Raw genomic sequence first — 16,429 nt, forward strand, 5'->3', positions numbered from 1 at the left:
TCTTAAAATTTTATTTATTCTTGGCTGCACTGGGTCTTTGTTGCTGCAAACAGGCTTTCCCTAGTTGCAGTGAGGGGTTTCTCTCCAGTTGTGCCTGGGCTTCTCACTGCGGTGGCTTCTCCTGTTGCAAAGCACAGGCTCTAGGCACACAGACTTCAGTAGTTGTGGCTCTCGGGCTCTTGAGCACAGGCTCAGTAGTTGTGGCGCATGGCTTAATTGCTCCGTGGCATGCAGAATCTTCCCAGACCAGGGATCAAAACTGTGTCCCCTGCATTGGCAGGCATATTCTTAACCACTGGACGGCCAGGGAAGTCCACTACAGAATTCTTGAAGTTACACACATCCACAATCTTTAGAGGTTTACTTTGGTTTATGTTTCTCAGTTCTTTTATTTCCAGCCACTCAATGGATGAAGTATTCACTAGATGTCTACTATAAAAGGTGGGAAAGCTTTGAACAGATGGTCTTTAAACATTAGAGATGACAAACCTAGTTTATCCTGTATATGCCAAGATTGTGACCCTTTCAACTTATATAACATACCCATATGTTACATATGAGTGTATAGGGTTTCCCTGATGGCTCAGCTGGTAAAGAATTTGCCTGCAATGTGGGAGACCTGGGTTCGATCCCTGGGTTGGGAAGATGCCCTGGAGAAGGAAAAGGCTACCCACTCCAGTATTCTGGCCTGGAGAATATAGCCCATGGGGTCTATATAGTCCATGGGGTCGCAAGGATTGGGGCAAGGATTGCTCATGCCTGAGCAACTTTCACTTTCATGTAATACATCAACGATAAAGAACCCATATGCCAGTGCAGGAAATGCGAGCTCAATTCCTGAGTGGAGAAGATCCTCTGGGGAAGGGAATGGCAACTCTCTCTAGTAGTCTTGCCTGGGAAATTCCTTATGGACTGTAGGGTCACAAAGAGTCGGACACCACTGAAGCGACTTAGTATGCACTCATGGACTATAGCCCTCCAGGCTCCTGTTCCATGGGGTCACAAAAGAAGTCGGACACAACTTATCGACTGAACAGCAACAATATAATACACATGTATGTATGTACGTGTATATATAAGAGAGAGAACAGCTTTGATATTTTCATATGTTATTGAGCTGAACATCTGTTTACTGCGCTGAAAATCCTGTTTGGCTGAATTTTAATATTAGTGGGAAAGATTCAACAGAAAAGCCTGATACATCAAAGCATCTTTCTTTTTCAGCAGATGTCATGTTCCCAGTGTAGGCTGTGGAGTTGCACCAGAGTCTTTGTTTTAATTAATTTTTTATTGGAATATAGTTGCTTTACAAAGTTGTGTTAGTTTCTGCTTACAGCAGTCAGTTTCACATATACATATATCCATTCTTTTTAATTCTATTCTCATATAGGTCATTACAGAGCATTGAATAGATTTCTCTGTGCTATACAGTAGCTTCTTATTAGTTATGAAGTTTATATATAATAGTGTGATCTGAGTCTTAATCTTGGCTCTACCACTGACTAGCTGTGTGACTGTACAAAAGTGACTTAACTTCTGTGTCTGTTTCCTCACCAACTTACTAGGGTTATTTTGTCATTATATTAGGTCATATGTGCAAAATACTTGGCACATAATAAGCACTCAAGATTGCAGCTATTTTAGTAATAATACCTCAATTCTGACCTAACTATTTATAAACATTGTGCAGTAACAGCTATTCAGCTGCCAGGCCAGGATGTTCTATGTGAAACCAGTCAGTTGTACAACTAACCTCAATTACCTCACAGAATCTTGATATCCAATTTACTTGCTATAGCAGATATTAAAACAGACTGCTAAAAATATAGAAAATTGGGCTAGCCCTTCTTTGCTGTCCACTTCTATGCTTATACTCCGGCTTAGGTATATTGCTTCACACTAAAAGTATCTCAATAGCCTCCCTTCTATCTGCTTCCACCTTAATTTTATTATAGAATCTTAGCATTGGAAAGGGACTTAGAGTTTACCTGGTCCAAGCTGTCATCGCCCAATAGAGAAGTGGCCAAGCACACAGCGTGGCACCAGACAGACCCACCAGGCTGAAGCTCTAGCTTCACCAATTACCCTCTAGGCTTCGCATCTCTGTCTCCATCAGTGGCTTGTTAGTGCCCTGAAGGTGGAGACACGGGAATAAAAAGCAAAGGTAGGCGCCTTTCCCACCTTTTTTTTGGGGGGGGGGGGGGTGGGGGGGTGGCGGGTCTCAGTTTCCTCAGCGTTCAGCTTGCACTTGGAGTATCTCCGTGCTGGACCAACCTCGGAGCCCACACGCTGAGTAGGGACCACCCTCAGAATCCGGCAGGCGGGTACCTGAGCTCTTCCACCAGCCCGCACAGCTGGAAAACAGGCAGATCGCTCTCGTCCTGGGCCTGTGTCTCCGAGGCAGAAGTCTCAGAGTCGTCGTCCGTCATCACTGCCGAAGCTACCCTGGTCAATACCGAGTGTGGCAAGAGCGCCGGGGACCGGCGACCGCGTCACTCGGGCTGCGACCCAGCAGTGCGTTGCCAGGGCGACCTGACGCGGTAGTGGCGGGGCGGGGCTTCCGGAGGCCCAGTCCGGCGCTCTGGCCAGCCCAGCGCCGACCAATGGGAGATCGCTGGCCTTGGACTAGATACCTAGGCGCATTCGCTGTTTACCTTTTCAACAGTATTCTTAAAACGATGATAATAACAGCTGTTTGCTCAGCAGTTACTAATGCCCTTGGCACCATGTTGAGCATAGTTTATGAAAATCCTTGCAACAACCTTGTAACAGTATCTATTCTTGATTTCCAAATGGAGAAATCGAGACCCAGAAAGTTCATTGAATTGGCAGGAGTGTCTTCCTTCTTCCACCTCACTGTGAGGCCTCTCCTCTGTTCACCATCTGGAGCTTCATACATACTGCAGTTTCTCTTGGATACCAATAATCTGCATTCCTGGAAGGGAAAAACTTGGCTGGTTATTAAATGGGTATAAACTCAAGACATTTCTAAATAGGCATTGATCATACTAGTATATGATCTTGAGTATCCTGGGGGGAATGTATGGAGCAGACCATTCAGTCCGTCAAGGAGCTCCTGGTTAAATGAGGAGATAGCTCCTAAACTAAATGTTGCAACCTGGAGTGACGGTGGTGACAGTCTTGTGGTTCACACCACTTTATAGTCATTAACTCATTTCATCCTCAAAACAGTCTTATGAAGTTGGTATTTTTCTCTTCCTCTTACAGATCCGGAAACTGAGAAATATAGTAGCTTAGATGAGTTGCCTGGGCTTCCCTGATAGCTCAGTTGGTAAAGAATCCACCCGAAATGTGGGAGACCTGGGTTCCATCCCTGGGTTGGGAAGATCCCCTGGAGAAGGGAAAGGCTACCCACTCCAGTATTCTGGCCTGGAGAATTCCATGGACTGTATAGTCCATGGGGTCACAAAGACTTGGCCACGACTGAATGACTTTCACCATTCACCATTAGACTTTCACCAGGACCACTCTGCTTGGTCCTTTTACCATTTTTGCCCCATTAGCTTAGCAGTTCTTAAGGAGGGGCTGAGGGGGGACTATTTTGCATCTCCCGCACCCACTAGGAGACATTTTGCAGTATCTGGAGAAATTTTTGTTTGTTACAACTGAAAAGGGTACCTTTGACTTCCAAAGTTTAGAAGTCAGAGATATTGCTTGTATTTAATTTCCCAAGGCTGCCATAACAAATTGCCACAAACAGAAATTTGTTGTCGCACAATACTGGAGGCTAGGAGTCCAAACTTAAGGAGTTGTCAAGGCCAGGCTCCCTCAGAATGCTCTAGGGAAGAATTTTATCTAGCTTTTGATGTTTCCCAGCAATCCCTGGCATTCCTTGCCCTGTAACTCTGTCACTCCAATCTCTTCCTACATCTTCACATGGCCTTCTTCCTTGTGTGTTGTGTGGCCTTTCCTCTTTGTATAAGGACATGCAAGGATCATTATTTCAAAATCTGAGATTCCAGATGGACATAAATTTTTAAGGATGCTTTTCCACCCACTACAGTAATTCCCCTACATATGAACAAGTTCCATTCTGAGAGGGCATTCATAAGTCCAACAAAGTTAGCCTAGGTACTCAACTAACACAATCGGCTATACAGTACTGTAATGGATTTATAATATTAATACTTTATACACAAGTAATACATAAAAAGGGGCTTCACAGGTGGCGTTAGTGGTGAAGAAACTACCTGCCAATGCAGGAGATGAGAGTTTGATTCCTGGGTCGGGACGATCCCCTGGAGGAGGAAATAACACCCCACTCCAGGATTCTTGCCAGGAGAATCTCAGGGATAAAGTGGAGGGCTACAGTCCGAGGGGTCGCCAAAGAGTCGGACATGACTGAGCATCTGAGTAATGTGTAAAATACAGACAAGCACAGGACAGTCAAGTATGCCAAAGCACAACCACACTTGTAGAGGCCGCATGTACGTGACGGTGTATGTCAGACACGTGAACTAACTTACATGATTGGACATGAAAGTTCGCAACTTGAAGGTTGTACATGGGGGACTTGCTGAACTCTGTTCAACTACTCTTCAAGGCACAGGACAAGCTCCCCTAGCAAATATTTATATCAAAATATCAATAGTGTTGAGGTTGGGAAACCTGATTCAGAGAGAGGCGTTTCTTCTCGGGGAAGAAAGGAGAATGTATCTGCTAATCTAGGTAGCTACAAACAGAAAAGGTCTCAGAGAGGCTCAAAGTCCAGAGGTCACCCTCGCCCTTCATTTTCCAGGGACCACTTCTTCCTACAGACTTCAGCATTTCCATGTGGATGCTGCCCCCTGCCTGGCATTTTTGTAGCCTCTGCATTTTGACTTCAGAATCATAGGATCAGATCCATCCGAAGGATTAAGCTTCAACCAGGACTCTGACTTCAGAAGCAGACATTAGTGTTGCCTGTTTTTCTATTTATACAAATGCAATTGTGTAGCACATACGCCTCTGTGTCTGGCTTCTTTCCCTTGCCATCCTGTTGATGAGACCCAACAGCATCGATGTGGGTAGTTATAGATCACTCATTACCGCAGCTGCACGGTGTTCCATTGTGTTTATCCACACCACTGTCCATGAGTTTTGGAGGGGTTTCCAGTACGAGGCTATTGTCATAAGCACCGCTAGGAATATTTACCACTAGTAAAAGTCTTCTGGGAATGTGTGTACACATTTATGTTAAGTACACACTTAGGAGTACAGTTGCTGGGTCGTAGTCTGTTAAGCATTAGTCGATATTAGTTGATAACTGCCAATTTTCCGAGTGATTATACCAGTTGTTCACTTTTTAGAACATTCAGTGACATGGGGCACTGTGCCTTCCTCCCACAACGGTCGGTCATTTGTTCACATGTTTGTGAAGCCTGGGTGTGTGCCAGGCACTGGAAAATCTGCTGGAATGCCGAGGTGGAAAAGCCATGGGCTAGTCTTGGCCCCTGTGCCCTGAGATCTATTCCTTCCCCTTCATCTTCCATGTGGGGGTGGGGTGGGGCAGGGGGTGACAATGAGCCATTCATTCTGCATTTCCTAGGCTCCCAGGGCAGCTGGAGGGCCCTGTCTGGAGCCCAGTGGACAGGTGAAAGAAGAAGCTTGGGGCACAGGGGTGGGGGGTGGAGGTGGGAGGATGGAGTTCTCCTCTTTCTCTGCATTTGTTATTCAGTCACTAAGTTGTGTCTGACTCTTTGCGACCTCGTGGACTGCAGCACACCAGGCTTCCCTGCCCTTCTCTGTCTCCCGGAGCTTGCTCAAACTCAGGTCTACTGAGTCAGGGATGCCATCCAATCATCTCATCCTCTGTCGCCCCCTTCTCCTCATGCCCTCAATCTTCCCCAGCACCAGGGTTTTTTCCAAGTTGTGGCCACATCTCTTCCGCAGCCCCCAGGGGACCGGCCAGTTGTGGCTGCAGCTTCTGTGGGTGACCGTGGCCCTGGTCTCCAGTGACATCACCTGCCCCTTGCCCCTCCAGCTGTGAGGAGGCCGTAACTTCCTACTCTCAGCGGCTCTTTGGCTCCCCTCCGCTCTTTCAACTTGAGTGTATCTAAGTCCCTGCAGTCATGTGCTTTTCAGATGCTAGAAGTGGTTTCTCTTCTGGTTGGATCCTGACTGATCCTGGCAGGGGCCTGCAAGGCCAGTGGGGAGATCTCCAGGCAGAAGGACAAGTCTCATTCACCAAGGCCATGGCACTGATGGTGACAGATGAGACCTGTTGTGGGTTAGGACAAGGGTTCTGTTAGACATAGGCCTTCGGAGTCAGTCACCATGAGGACTACTGCAAGCGAAGGCAGTTGCTTCCTCCAGACTGAGGAGTGATATTCGCAGGCCTATCTCAGGGTCCTGCCGGCAGAGGCCACTCCCTCCAAGGTGTCCCTCTATCTGGTTCCCTGGACCAGATATCCACAGGCTGGTCCTCAATGTGAGATGCTTCCAGTGGCTGTTTACTTTTGTGGGGAGTAGCCTGGGAGTGGAGATTAGCATCTTAGATCTCATGGTGATCCCAGTGCCTTAGGCACAGTACGTACTAATAATTATTCACACATGAGTGTACAGGAACTATTCTGAGCATCTGAAGTGTCTTAATAAAAGTGTTACTATGATCCCATTTTACAGATGAGGAAACTGAGGCATAAGGAGCTAAAGTAGCTGGTACTCAACTGATGTCTATTGATGACAATAGCCTCAATAATTTGCATAGCAGAATGTTTATTTATTTATTTATTTATTTTTTAGCAGAACGTTTAAAAACACTGGCTTTGGAATTCAAAAGACAGTGCTTTGAATCTGGATCCTACCCTTTGCTAATGTGTGACCTTCCTCAGATTCCTTCTCTGTAAAATTAAGATAATCATGCCCACCTGGTCAGGGTCCTTAGAGGATTAAATAATGGGTGAATATCAGTGGTGGTCGAGCTTGCAAAATTTACATATGTATAATATAAAATTGTGGGCTTCCCAGGTGGCACCAGTGGCAGAGAACCTGCCTGCTTAAGCAAGAGACAAGAGATGTGAGTTCTGTCCCTGGGTCAGGAAGATCCCCTGGAGGAGGACATAGCAACCCACTCCAGTATTCTTGCCTGGAGAATCCTGTGGACAGAGGAGCCTCATGGGCTATGGGTCCACAGGGCCACAGAGTCAGACACAACTGAAGTGACTTAGCACACACATAGCACAGTGTAAAATTGTACTTTATTGCATGTACACTACCTTTCAAGTTTTTTCAATTATGTACTTTTAAATTTATGATGAGTAATGGACTGAAAACAAATTAAAACCTTCAGAAATAACAAACCAACAATGAACTTATTTTATCTAATAAAATAGTATTTTTGATGAATTTGCCTATTTTATCCCAGACGCTAGCCTCAGATCATAAGTTACCCATCTGGGGATCACAATAATAATCCCACTCTAAGCTATATTTTTTTTTAAGCTATATTTTTAATACAGCACTATTGTTATTATATTTGGTCACACTTCAAGGCATTTGGGACCTTAGTTCCCCCACCAAGGATCAAACTTGTGCCCCCTACAGTGGAAGCACAGAGTTTTAACCACTGGATTACCAGGGAAATCCTAATATTGCACTATTTTTAAATTGTGATTTTGAAATAAATTCAGCTGCAAAACATAATAAAAAATTATCATACACCTTTTGCCCAGATTTTCTACCTTCTCCAAATATTAACATTTCACTACATTTTCTTCATCATTCACATCTCTCTCCATGTGAAAGTGAAAGTCTCTCAGTTGTGTCCAACTCTTTGTGACCCCATGGACTATACAGTCCATGGAATTCTCCAGGACAGAATACTGGAGTGGGCAGCCTTTCCCTTCTCCAGGGGATCTTCCCGTCCCAGGGATCGAACCCAAGTGACCTGAATTGCAGGCGGATTCTTTACCATCCGAGCCACAAGGGAAACCCAAGAATACTGGAGTGGGTAGCCTATCCCTTCTCCAGGGAAATCTTCCCAACCCAGGAATCGAACTAGGGTCTCCTGCATTGCAGGAGGATTCTTTACCAACTGAGCTATCAGGGAAGCCCTTCTCTCCATATAAATATATATATATAAAACAAAGTAGACGTTCATCTATATTTTCCTTACCAAAACATTTTTCTTAAAATGTTTGAGAGTAGTTACAGACCCCATATGCTTCTTTATCCCTAAATAGTTCAGGGTGTGTTTCCTGAAAGCAAGGATATTATCTTATAGGATAATGTTAATCAAAACATTGACATTGATTTCATACTGTTATCTAATACAGAGATCTTATTTAAATTTTTGTCAGTTGCCTCACTGATGTCTTTTTAGTAAAATGGACACGTGAATTCTTCCAGTCCAGAACTGCATTTAGTGGTCATGTGTCTTCAGTTCCCTCTGATCAGGAACAGCGCCTTGGTCTTTGTCCTTTGTGACCTTGACATTTATAAAGAGTCAAGGCCAGTTATTTTGATCTGTGCTCCTCGATTTGGGCTTGTCTGGTGTCTCGCCATGATTAGATTCAGGTTCTATGTCTTGGGCAGGAAAACCACAGCAAGGATATGCCGTTCTCAGTACACTGTGTCAGGAGGCATCTGATAGTGTGTGATTTCAACTTTGATCACTTGACTAAGGTGGTGCCTGCCAGGTTTCTCTGCTTTAAGGTTACTGGATTTCTCTGTCCTTTATAAGCGTTTTGTGGAGAGACACTTTATGTCTGTAAATACTCTATTTCTCATCATGCTCTCACCCACCATCATCGGTAATTCTCGCCTGAATAAATTGTTACAGTGACAGATGCCAAATGGAGATTTTTCTAATCTTAGGAATCTTTTACATTTACTAGTCAAGATTGTACTTTATTTATTTATATCTGTATGGACCTATGAATTCTTATTTTATTTTATTCTATGATTTATAATCCCTTACTATCATTATTTAATTTAATGCTCAAATTACCCCAAATTTGGCCAGTGGGAGCCCCTTCAAGCTGGTTCCTTCATCCTTTTGACATATCTGCATTATTTTCTGTGTGGTTGCTTAGTTTCAGGCAAACTAGATGTTCATCTACATTTCCCTTACCCAAATCTAGAATCAGCCGTTTCTCCAAACAGTCCTAGTTTCTTTTAGAAGACAATTCATCCTTCATTTTTTAAAGGGAAGAGGAAGAAGAACAAGTAAAAGGAGGAGAAAAATGTCCAAAAAGTGGGGGATGGGGGTTGTACACATTGCAGTGGGTATTTAAGTGTTTACACCTAACAAATCAATAGTTTTTTTTAAAAAGGATATGATGCAAATATAATTGTACTCCACACTAGACCATTACACCAAAAGTCTACAGCTGAGGTTTTTCCTGAATGGGGATCTAAATTACTTCTCTACCTCCCCAGTGAACCCCCTGGTAGCCCTCTACTATGGTGCTCAAATGAAGAGGAAAAGAGAATTCCACAGTGATGGTGAGTCTCAGAGAGTGCAGCTCTGTCTTCTCTGAACCCAGATCTTGACCCCCACTCTCAGAGAAACTTTGCTAATATCTGTCTTATATCTTGATATATTGGGATTTTACTCTGTTTTATCTGGGGAAGTTTTAGGACAGTGGGGTGGGGAAGGTGGCTAAGAAGAGCCGGGCTGGTCCAGTGGTTAGCACTCCACACTTCCACTGCAGGTGGCATGGGTTCCATCCCTGGTCAGGAAACTAATATCCCACAAGTCACACGGTGTGGCTACAAAAAAAAAAAAAGGAAAAGTCAGATATCCTGGTTTCAAATCCTGGCTCTGCAAGTGACTTAATATCTCTATGCCTCAGTTTTCTCATCTGCAAAGTGGGCATGTACCACCCCCAGAGGATTTTGGAGAGGGTGGCACCATTTGATGTCTGTCAAGCACAGAGAAAGATGGTGGTGGTTGTCATGACTTCACACAGAGGCTGCTGCCCTTAGAGACAACTTCTCAATCTTTTATTCCCTGTCCCCAGTGAGTGTTGCTCATAAACTATCCCCCATGGCCCAGGAAGATCTCCACTCTGAGCTGCCTTCATCCCTGAGTGCCTTCAGGCAGCTGTGTATCAGTCAGAACCCTTTTGGTACAAGTGAAAGAATCCCAACTCCAATCTGCTCACATAAAACAAAATCCATTGGCCCTAAGGGTGCCTCCCACCTTCAGGCATGGCTGGATCCAGGGACACAATTATGCCATCAAGATACCAACCTCCTCCATTTCTTCTGGCCTTACTTTTCCTCTGTGTTGGCTTTGTTCTGAATCTTCATTCTTCTTATGTGGCCGCAAGATCATCAGTAGCACCAGGTTTAAATCCTACCAGCTGAGCAACTCCAGCAAAGAGAGAGAGTGAACTTTTACCCAGTAACTCCAACAAAGGCCCTGGGGCTGATGACTATTGATCTGCTTGCATCACATGCTGTGCTAAATCTCTTCTATTTACTCCCTACCCTGCTCCCCCCCACCCGTACCCCCCCCCAACCCCGCCACCATAGCCACTCCCTACCCTTTCCATCCCTCTCTGTGCCCTGGGGGACTGACCCATGTAGCCTATAGGATCAGGCTCTCCTGCCTTCTGGGGTTGGGCTCAGCAAATCGAAGGCACAGGCAGGAGACTGCAGGGCACAGAGTGGGTAGAGTCAGGATGTGTATTTTGCAGCTCCTTCCCTTCCAGGTCAGCGTGGGCTGTCTGTGTGTCTGCACTGAAGGTTCCCTGTCCCTTCTTCATATAGCACCATTCCTCCTGGGTCTAGTCATCACTCCCTCTCCTCGCCCCTCAGGCTACGGGAGACAACAGCTCCCTGCCAGGTCCAGCACCAGTTCTTGCTGGTTTCCCTACATCCTGCCTTCACCTTAATAAAGAGAACTTTGATTACCCTCTCCTCAGTGACCCAGTGGAATGTGTCACCTGTATCCTGCCGATGCATGTGTGAAGTCTGTCCTAATCAACCACAAAAGAAGGGACAGATGGTGTGATAAAGATGTGAGTGTCATCATGCTTCGTAAACCTCAAAGCCTCAGAGTAACTTGGGGGGTGTCAGTCTGTGAGTCAGGATTTCTCTCAGCCTTGGTTTCAGCCTCTATCCTCTGAGTTCCACTGAATGACAGGATGAGGAGGGGGACTGGATTTGGAGTCCAAAGCCAACCACCCCCCTCCCTCTTCTAGCTCCCACTAGCCGTGTGACCTGAACAAGTTACTCAGTCTTGCTGAGCCTCCCTTGAAGTGAAGAGACCTTGCCTGCCTCCCCCAAAGGTTGCTAGCAGAACTGATGGCTGTAGGGAGGGACTGCTGATGTCCGGAGTTCTCTACGCTGTGTATTGGGAACCCACACATCCAGGCTACCCACAGGCACCTCCTTCCTTCTTCCATGCGGTTCTGTTTGTTTCCCTTTTGCCCACAAATGACCTCAGTCCTCTGCCAGCTACTCTCTGCATGACCTCAGAGGTAACCTCCTGCACCAGGAGGCAAGGAGAGGTGATGGACCGGGCTGAGAGGACACTGCCCTCAGCTACTAACCTGCCTCTCAGATAAATGGTCTTATCTCGCCAGACCTCGGTTTCCTCATCTGAGAAATGAACATATTTGTACCAGTTCCTCAGAGAAGGCAATGGCACCCCACTCCGGTACTCTTGCCTGGAGAATCCCAGGGACGGGGGAGCCTGGTGGGCTGCCGTCTATGAGGTCGCGCAGAGTCGGACACGACTGAAGTGACTTAGCAGCAGCAATAGCATACCAGTTCCTTCTACCTCACAGGTGGCCCTGAAGCCAAATAAGAAAATAACTATACTTACAAGCTCTTTTATATAAAAGGTCACTAGGGATCTCCCCGGTGGTCCAGTGATTAACTCTGTGCTTTCAATGCAGGGGACATGTGTTCAATCCCTGGTCAGGAAACTAAGATTCCACATGTCACATGGTCAAAAAAAATTTTTTTTTAGTCACTAATGAAGCTCAATGGATGACAAAATCCTTTCATTAGCCCAAACTCGCCCCCCACCAGAGGTCCAAGGGGGGTCCCCAGATCCCTATTTTAAGGCTCTTTCCCAGCACCCCTCTAATCCTCCTCTTCATCCTTTGCTTTAATCAATGAACCTTGCCCAACCCCTACCCCCCACCCCATCCCCGGCTGACTCAAGAGAGCTTTGTGCAAAGGCCCAGATTGAAATGGTCCCTTGTTTCTATTGATTTGTAAAGGACTCCGCCTTTAGGATGGCTGAAACAGGGCGCTCTGTAGGCTGCAGCCCCAGGGGCGGCTCACAGAGAGGGAGCCACCTCCACCCGTCCCGAACAGTGAGTCAGTCACTCTGTCAACATGCCCATCTGAAGTCGCAGCTGGTTCTACCAGATCCCCCTGGAGCCCGCCCCACCCCGGCCAAGCTGGAACCCTCACCGCCCTTCAGTATCAAAAGCCAGAGACACAGGCCAGCCAGGACTGCCAGGACCCCAGAACCCCACTCTACTTAGAAGTCATTCAGACGATCACAAACTATTATTACTGAATGACACGGAGGAAAAAGAGGAAGTTTTCTCTTCTTCCCTGCCCTCCTTCTCAAGCCAGGCTCCAAAGGAAACCATTATTAACAGCTTGGTGTGGGACATTCCAGATGCTATATAATACATATGCAATTTTATTCATTACAACATTTGAAAAAATTTACAATGTTGGGGACTTCCTTGCTGGTCTAGCGGCTAAGACTCCACACTCCCAATGCAGGAGGCTGGAGCTGGATCCCTGGTCCGGGAACTAGATCCCACATGCCACAAGTAAAGTTCCTGCAGGCTGCAATGAAGATCAAAGATACCTGCCTGCCTTGCCTGGGAACAGGCCCAGTCAATGGATAAATAAATATTTAAAAATAAATAAATAAAAATTTAAAAGTCCTCTGTACTCTGCCTATTCACCCTTCTCTCCAACCCCTGGCAACCACTCCCTTTACGGTCTGCATAGTTTTGCCTCTTCCAGAATGTCTTATAGGTAGAATCCTATAGTATATAGCCCTTTCAGATTGGTTTCTTTCACTTAGTAATATTCATTTAAAGTTCTTTCATATATTTCATGCCTAGATTGCTCAAGGTTTGTTTTTTTTAAAGCTATTAATTTATTTATTTTACTTTACAATATTGTATTGGTTTTGCCATACACTGACTTGAATCCTCCATGGGTGTACATGTGTTCCCCATCCTGAACCCCCCTCCCCCCTCCCTCCCCATCCCATCCCTCTGGGTCATCCCAGTGCACCAGCCCTGAGCACCCTGTCTCATGCATTGAACCTGGTCTGGCGATTCGTTTCACATATGACAATTTACATGTTTCAATGCCATTCTCCCATGTCATCCTGCCCTCACCCTCTCCCACAGAGTCCAAAAGACTGTTCAATACATCAGTGTCTCTTTTGCTGTCTTGCATACAGGGTTATTATTACCATCTTTCTAAATTCCATATATATGCGTTAGTATACTGTATTGGTGTTTATCTTTCTGGCTTACTTCACTCTGTATAATAGGCTCCAGTTTCATCCTCCTCATTAGAACTGATTCAAATGAATTCTTTTTAATGGCTGGGTAATATTCCATGGTGTATATGTACCACAGCTTTCTTATCCATTCGTCTGCTGATGGGCATCTAGGTTGCTTCCATGTCCTGGCTATTATAAACAGTGCTGTGATGAACATTGGGGTGCACGTGTCTCTTTCAGATCTGGTTTCCTCGGTGTGTATGCCCAGGAGTGGGATTGCTGGGTCATATGGCAGTTCTATTTCCAGTTTTTTAAGGAATCTCCACACTGTTCTCCATAGCGGCTGTATTAGTTTGCATTCCCACCAACAGTGTAAGAGGGTTCCCTTTTCTCCACACCCTCTCCAGCATTTATTGCTTGTAGACTTTTGGATAGCAGTCATTCTGACTGGCGTGAAGTGGTACCTCATTGTGGTTTTGATTTTCATTTCTCTGATAATGAGTGATGTTGAGCACTAGATTGCTCAAGGTTTTTAACACCGAATAACATTCCATCGTTTGGACGTACCACAGTTTGTTTCACCATTCACCCGCTGAAGGACATCTTGGTTGGTTCCATGTTTCGGCAATAATGAATAAGGCTGCTATAAACATCTGTGTGCAGGTTTTGGAGTGTGCTTGCTGAATCATATGACAAGAGTATATTTAGTTTTGTAAGAGACCACTAAATTCTTTTCCAAAGTAGTTGTCCCATTTTGCAATCCCATTAGCAGTGAATGAGAGTTTCCTGTTACCCCACATTGTCTCCAGCTCTTGATGCTATCAGTGTTCCAGATGTGGGCCATTCCAATAGGTGTGTAATGATATCTCAGAGTTTTAATTTGCATTGCCCTGATGACATATGTGTAGAGTATCTTTTCATATGTTTGTCATCTGTATGTCTTCTTTGGTGAGATGCCTGTTAAGGTCTTTGGCCCATTTTTCTTTTTATAATTTTATTTATTTACTTATTTTTGGCTATGCTGGGTTTTTGTTGCTATACAGGCTTTTCTCTAGTTGTGACAAGCAGGGGCTACTCTCTGGTTGCAGTTCGCATGCTTTTCATTAGGGTGGCTTCTCCCATTGGAGAGCACGGGTTCTAGGGCACATGGGCTTCAGTAGTTCAGGCTCTAGAACATAGGCTCAATAGGTGTGGCGAATGTCTTTAGTTGCCCCACAGCATGTGGGATCCTCTGGGAGCAGAAGTTGAACCCATGTATCCTGCATTGGCAGGCAGATTCTTTACCACTGAGCCACCAAGGAAGTCCTAGCCCATTTTTTAAATTACATTGTTTGATTTCTTATTGAGAGTGTTAAGAATTCTTTGTATATCTTGTGTTGTTTTTTTTTTGAACAAGAGTAAAACAGTATTCATCTGTATATATATACATGTATGTGGAGAAGAAAATGGCAACCCTCTCCAGTATTCTTGCCTGGAGAATCCCATGGACAGAGGAGCCTGGTGGGCTACAGTCCAAGGGGTCACAAAGAGTTGGACACGACTGAGTGACTAATACACACACATACATATATGTATCACATTTTCTTTATCCATTAGTCTGTTGATGGATACTTAGATTGTTTCTGTCTTGGCTGTTGTAAATAATGCTGCAGTAGATAGGAATCTCTATAAATTTTGGATAACATTGCTTTATCAGATGTGTCTTTTGTAAATAGTTTCTCCCAACCTGTGGTTTATTTTCTTATTCTCTTAATGTACATTCAACTTTTAAAATTTAATGTTACAAGTAACATAAAATTTTACCTTCTTTGAGAAAAAAAGAAGAAACAGAACAAAATCTGCCTTAACCCCATCTGCGTCCACTCCACATGGCCCATGTGTTATGCCTGTTACCTCTTCCAAGTGTATTTTTCCCTACTTTTCTCTTTGCTCTTTTATTTGTACCTATTTCTATTCTTATGGGAAATACATAGTTCTATTTTGTGTGCATGTGTTTTACATAAACGCTGGCATATCATACTTAGTCTTTGCTAGTCACAGTCATGCTGAGTCTTGAAGATCCAGCCATGTCAGGACCTACCCAGCTATCTCGTTCTTGTAGTCCATTCAATGATAAATCACAATCCATTCAGCCTCTTCTTATACATGGATACTTGGGTGGCTCCCAGTTTTTTCTTCTGTCCCTTTATAAAAGTTATTTTTAAAAATTGTGATCAAAAAAAAATTTGATCATTCATGCATGTTAATGTTATCAAAAATTAAATAACAAAGGATGAGATGGTTGGGTGGCATTACCAACTCAACACACGTGAGTGAGCAAACTCCGGGAGATAGTGAAGGACAGAGACGCCTGGGATTTGCAGGCCATGGGATTGCAGAGTCAGTCACGACTTAGCGACTGAACCATGAAACAATGTTTATCTGTGCTATGATCAGTCATGTCCAACTCTTTGCGACTCCATGGACTGTAACCCACCAGGCTCCGCTGTCCGTGGAATTTTTCAGGCAAGAATACTGAAGTGGGCGCAGTTTCCTCCTCCAGAGGATCTTCTCAACCCGGAGATCAAACCCATGTCCCTTGCGTCTGCCCCTGCATTGGCAGGTGGATTCTTTACCAGAAGTGCCACCTTTTAGCAAAAGTCAGTAAGCATTCCCTACCCCACTGCCCCCCCACCTCCACATATATACACAAACCTGCTGTTACGGAGTCCTCCGCTCCTGAGAAAATGACTTACTCCTTCAGCTGTTTCTCTGGTGTTTACCTGCATATTCCTAAACAAGATGCTTATGTTCTATTTCCTGATTTATCAACATGATCTGGTGCTTTCCTGTGGCAGTAGTTGCAGATTTCTTGCTTTATATGCACCCGACCTAACTACTTACCTCCCCTCTCCCTGTCCTCCCCATATAGTTACATGACAACTTTCTGGTTAAATCAGTACTCTCTGTTTACTGTGACTGTGGAAGTATATTTCTTGCCAAGCA

General features: G+C 44.8%; 1 protein-coding gene and 1 long non-coding RNA gene across 4 annotated transcripts in view; one reads left to right on the forward strand and one right to left on the reverse strand.

Annotated features, from left to right (window-relative positions):
- The window catches only part of CCDC113 (coiled-coil domain containing 113), a 30,800-nt gene extending 28,261 nt beyond the window's left edge, over positions 1-2,539 (reverse strand). Inside the window, exon 1 of one of the 3 annotated variants that reach the window (XM_043436327.1) lies at positions 2,329-2,539. In XM_043436327.1, the coding sequence (XP_043292262.1) occupies positions 2,329-2,429 (101 nt within the window). In that variant the 5' untranslated portion in view covers positions 2,430-2,539. Of the gene's footprint in view, positions 1-2,274 lie in introns of all 3 variants that reach the window. The other 2 variants (XM_043436328.1, XM_043436329.1) reach the window with 2 other exon arrangements.
- Positions 189-14,748, forward strand: LOC122420821. Its single transcript, XR_006263387.1, has 3 exons — positions 189-200; positions 10,045-10,050; positions 14,605-14,748. It is a non-coding gene; the product is annotated as an uncharacterized LOC122420821 (long non-coding RNA).
- The last annotated feature ends 1,681 nt before the right edge of the window (positions 14,749-16,429 follow it).

This window comes from Cervus canadensis, chromosome 18 (assembly GCF_019320065.1).
Source record: "Cervus canadensis isolate Bull #8, Minnesota chromosome 18, ASM1932006v1, whole genome shotgun sequence".
Lineage (NCBI taxonomy): Eukaryota > Metazoa > Chordata > Mammalia > Artiodactyla > Cervidae > Cervus > Cervus canadensis.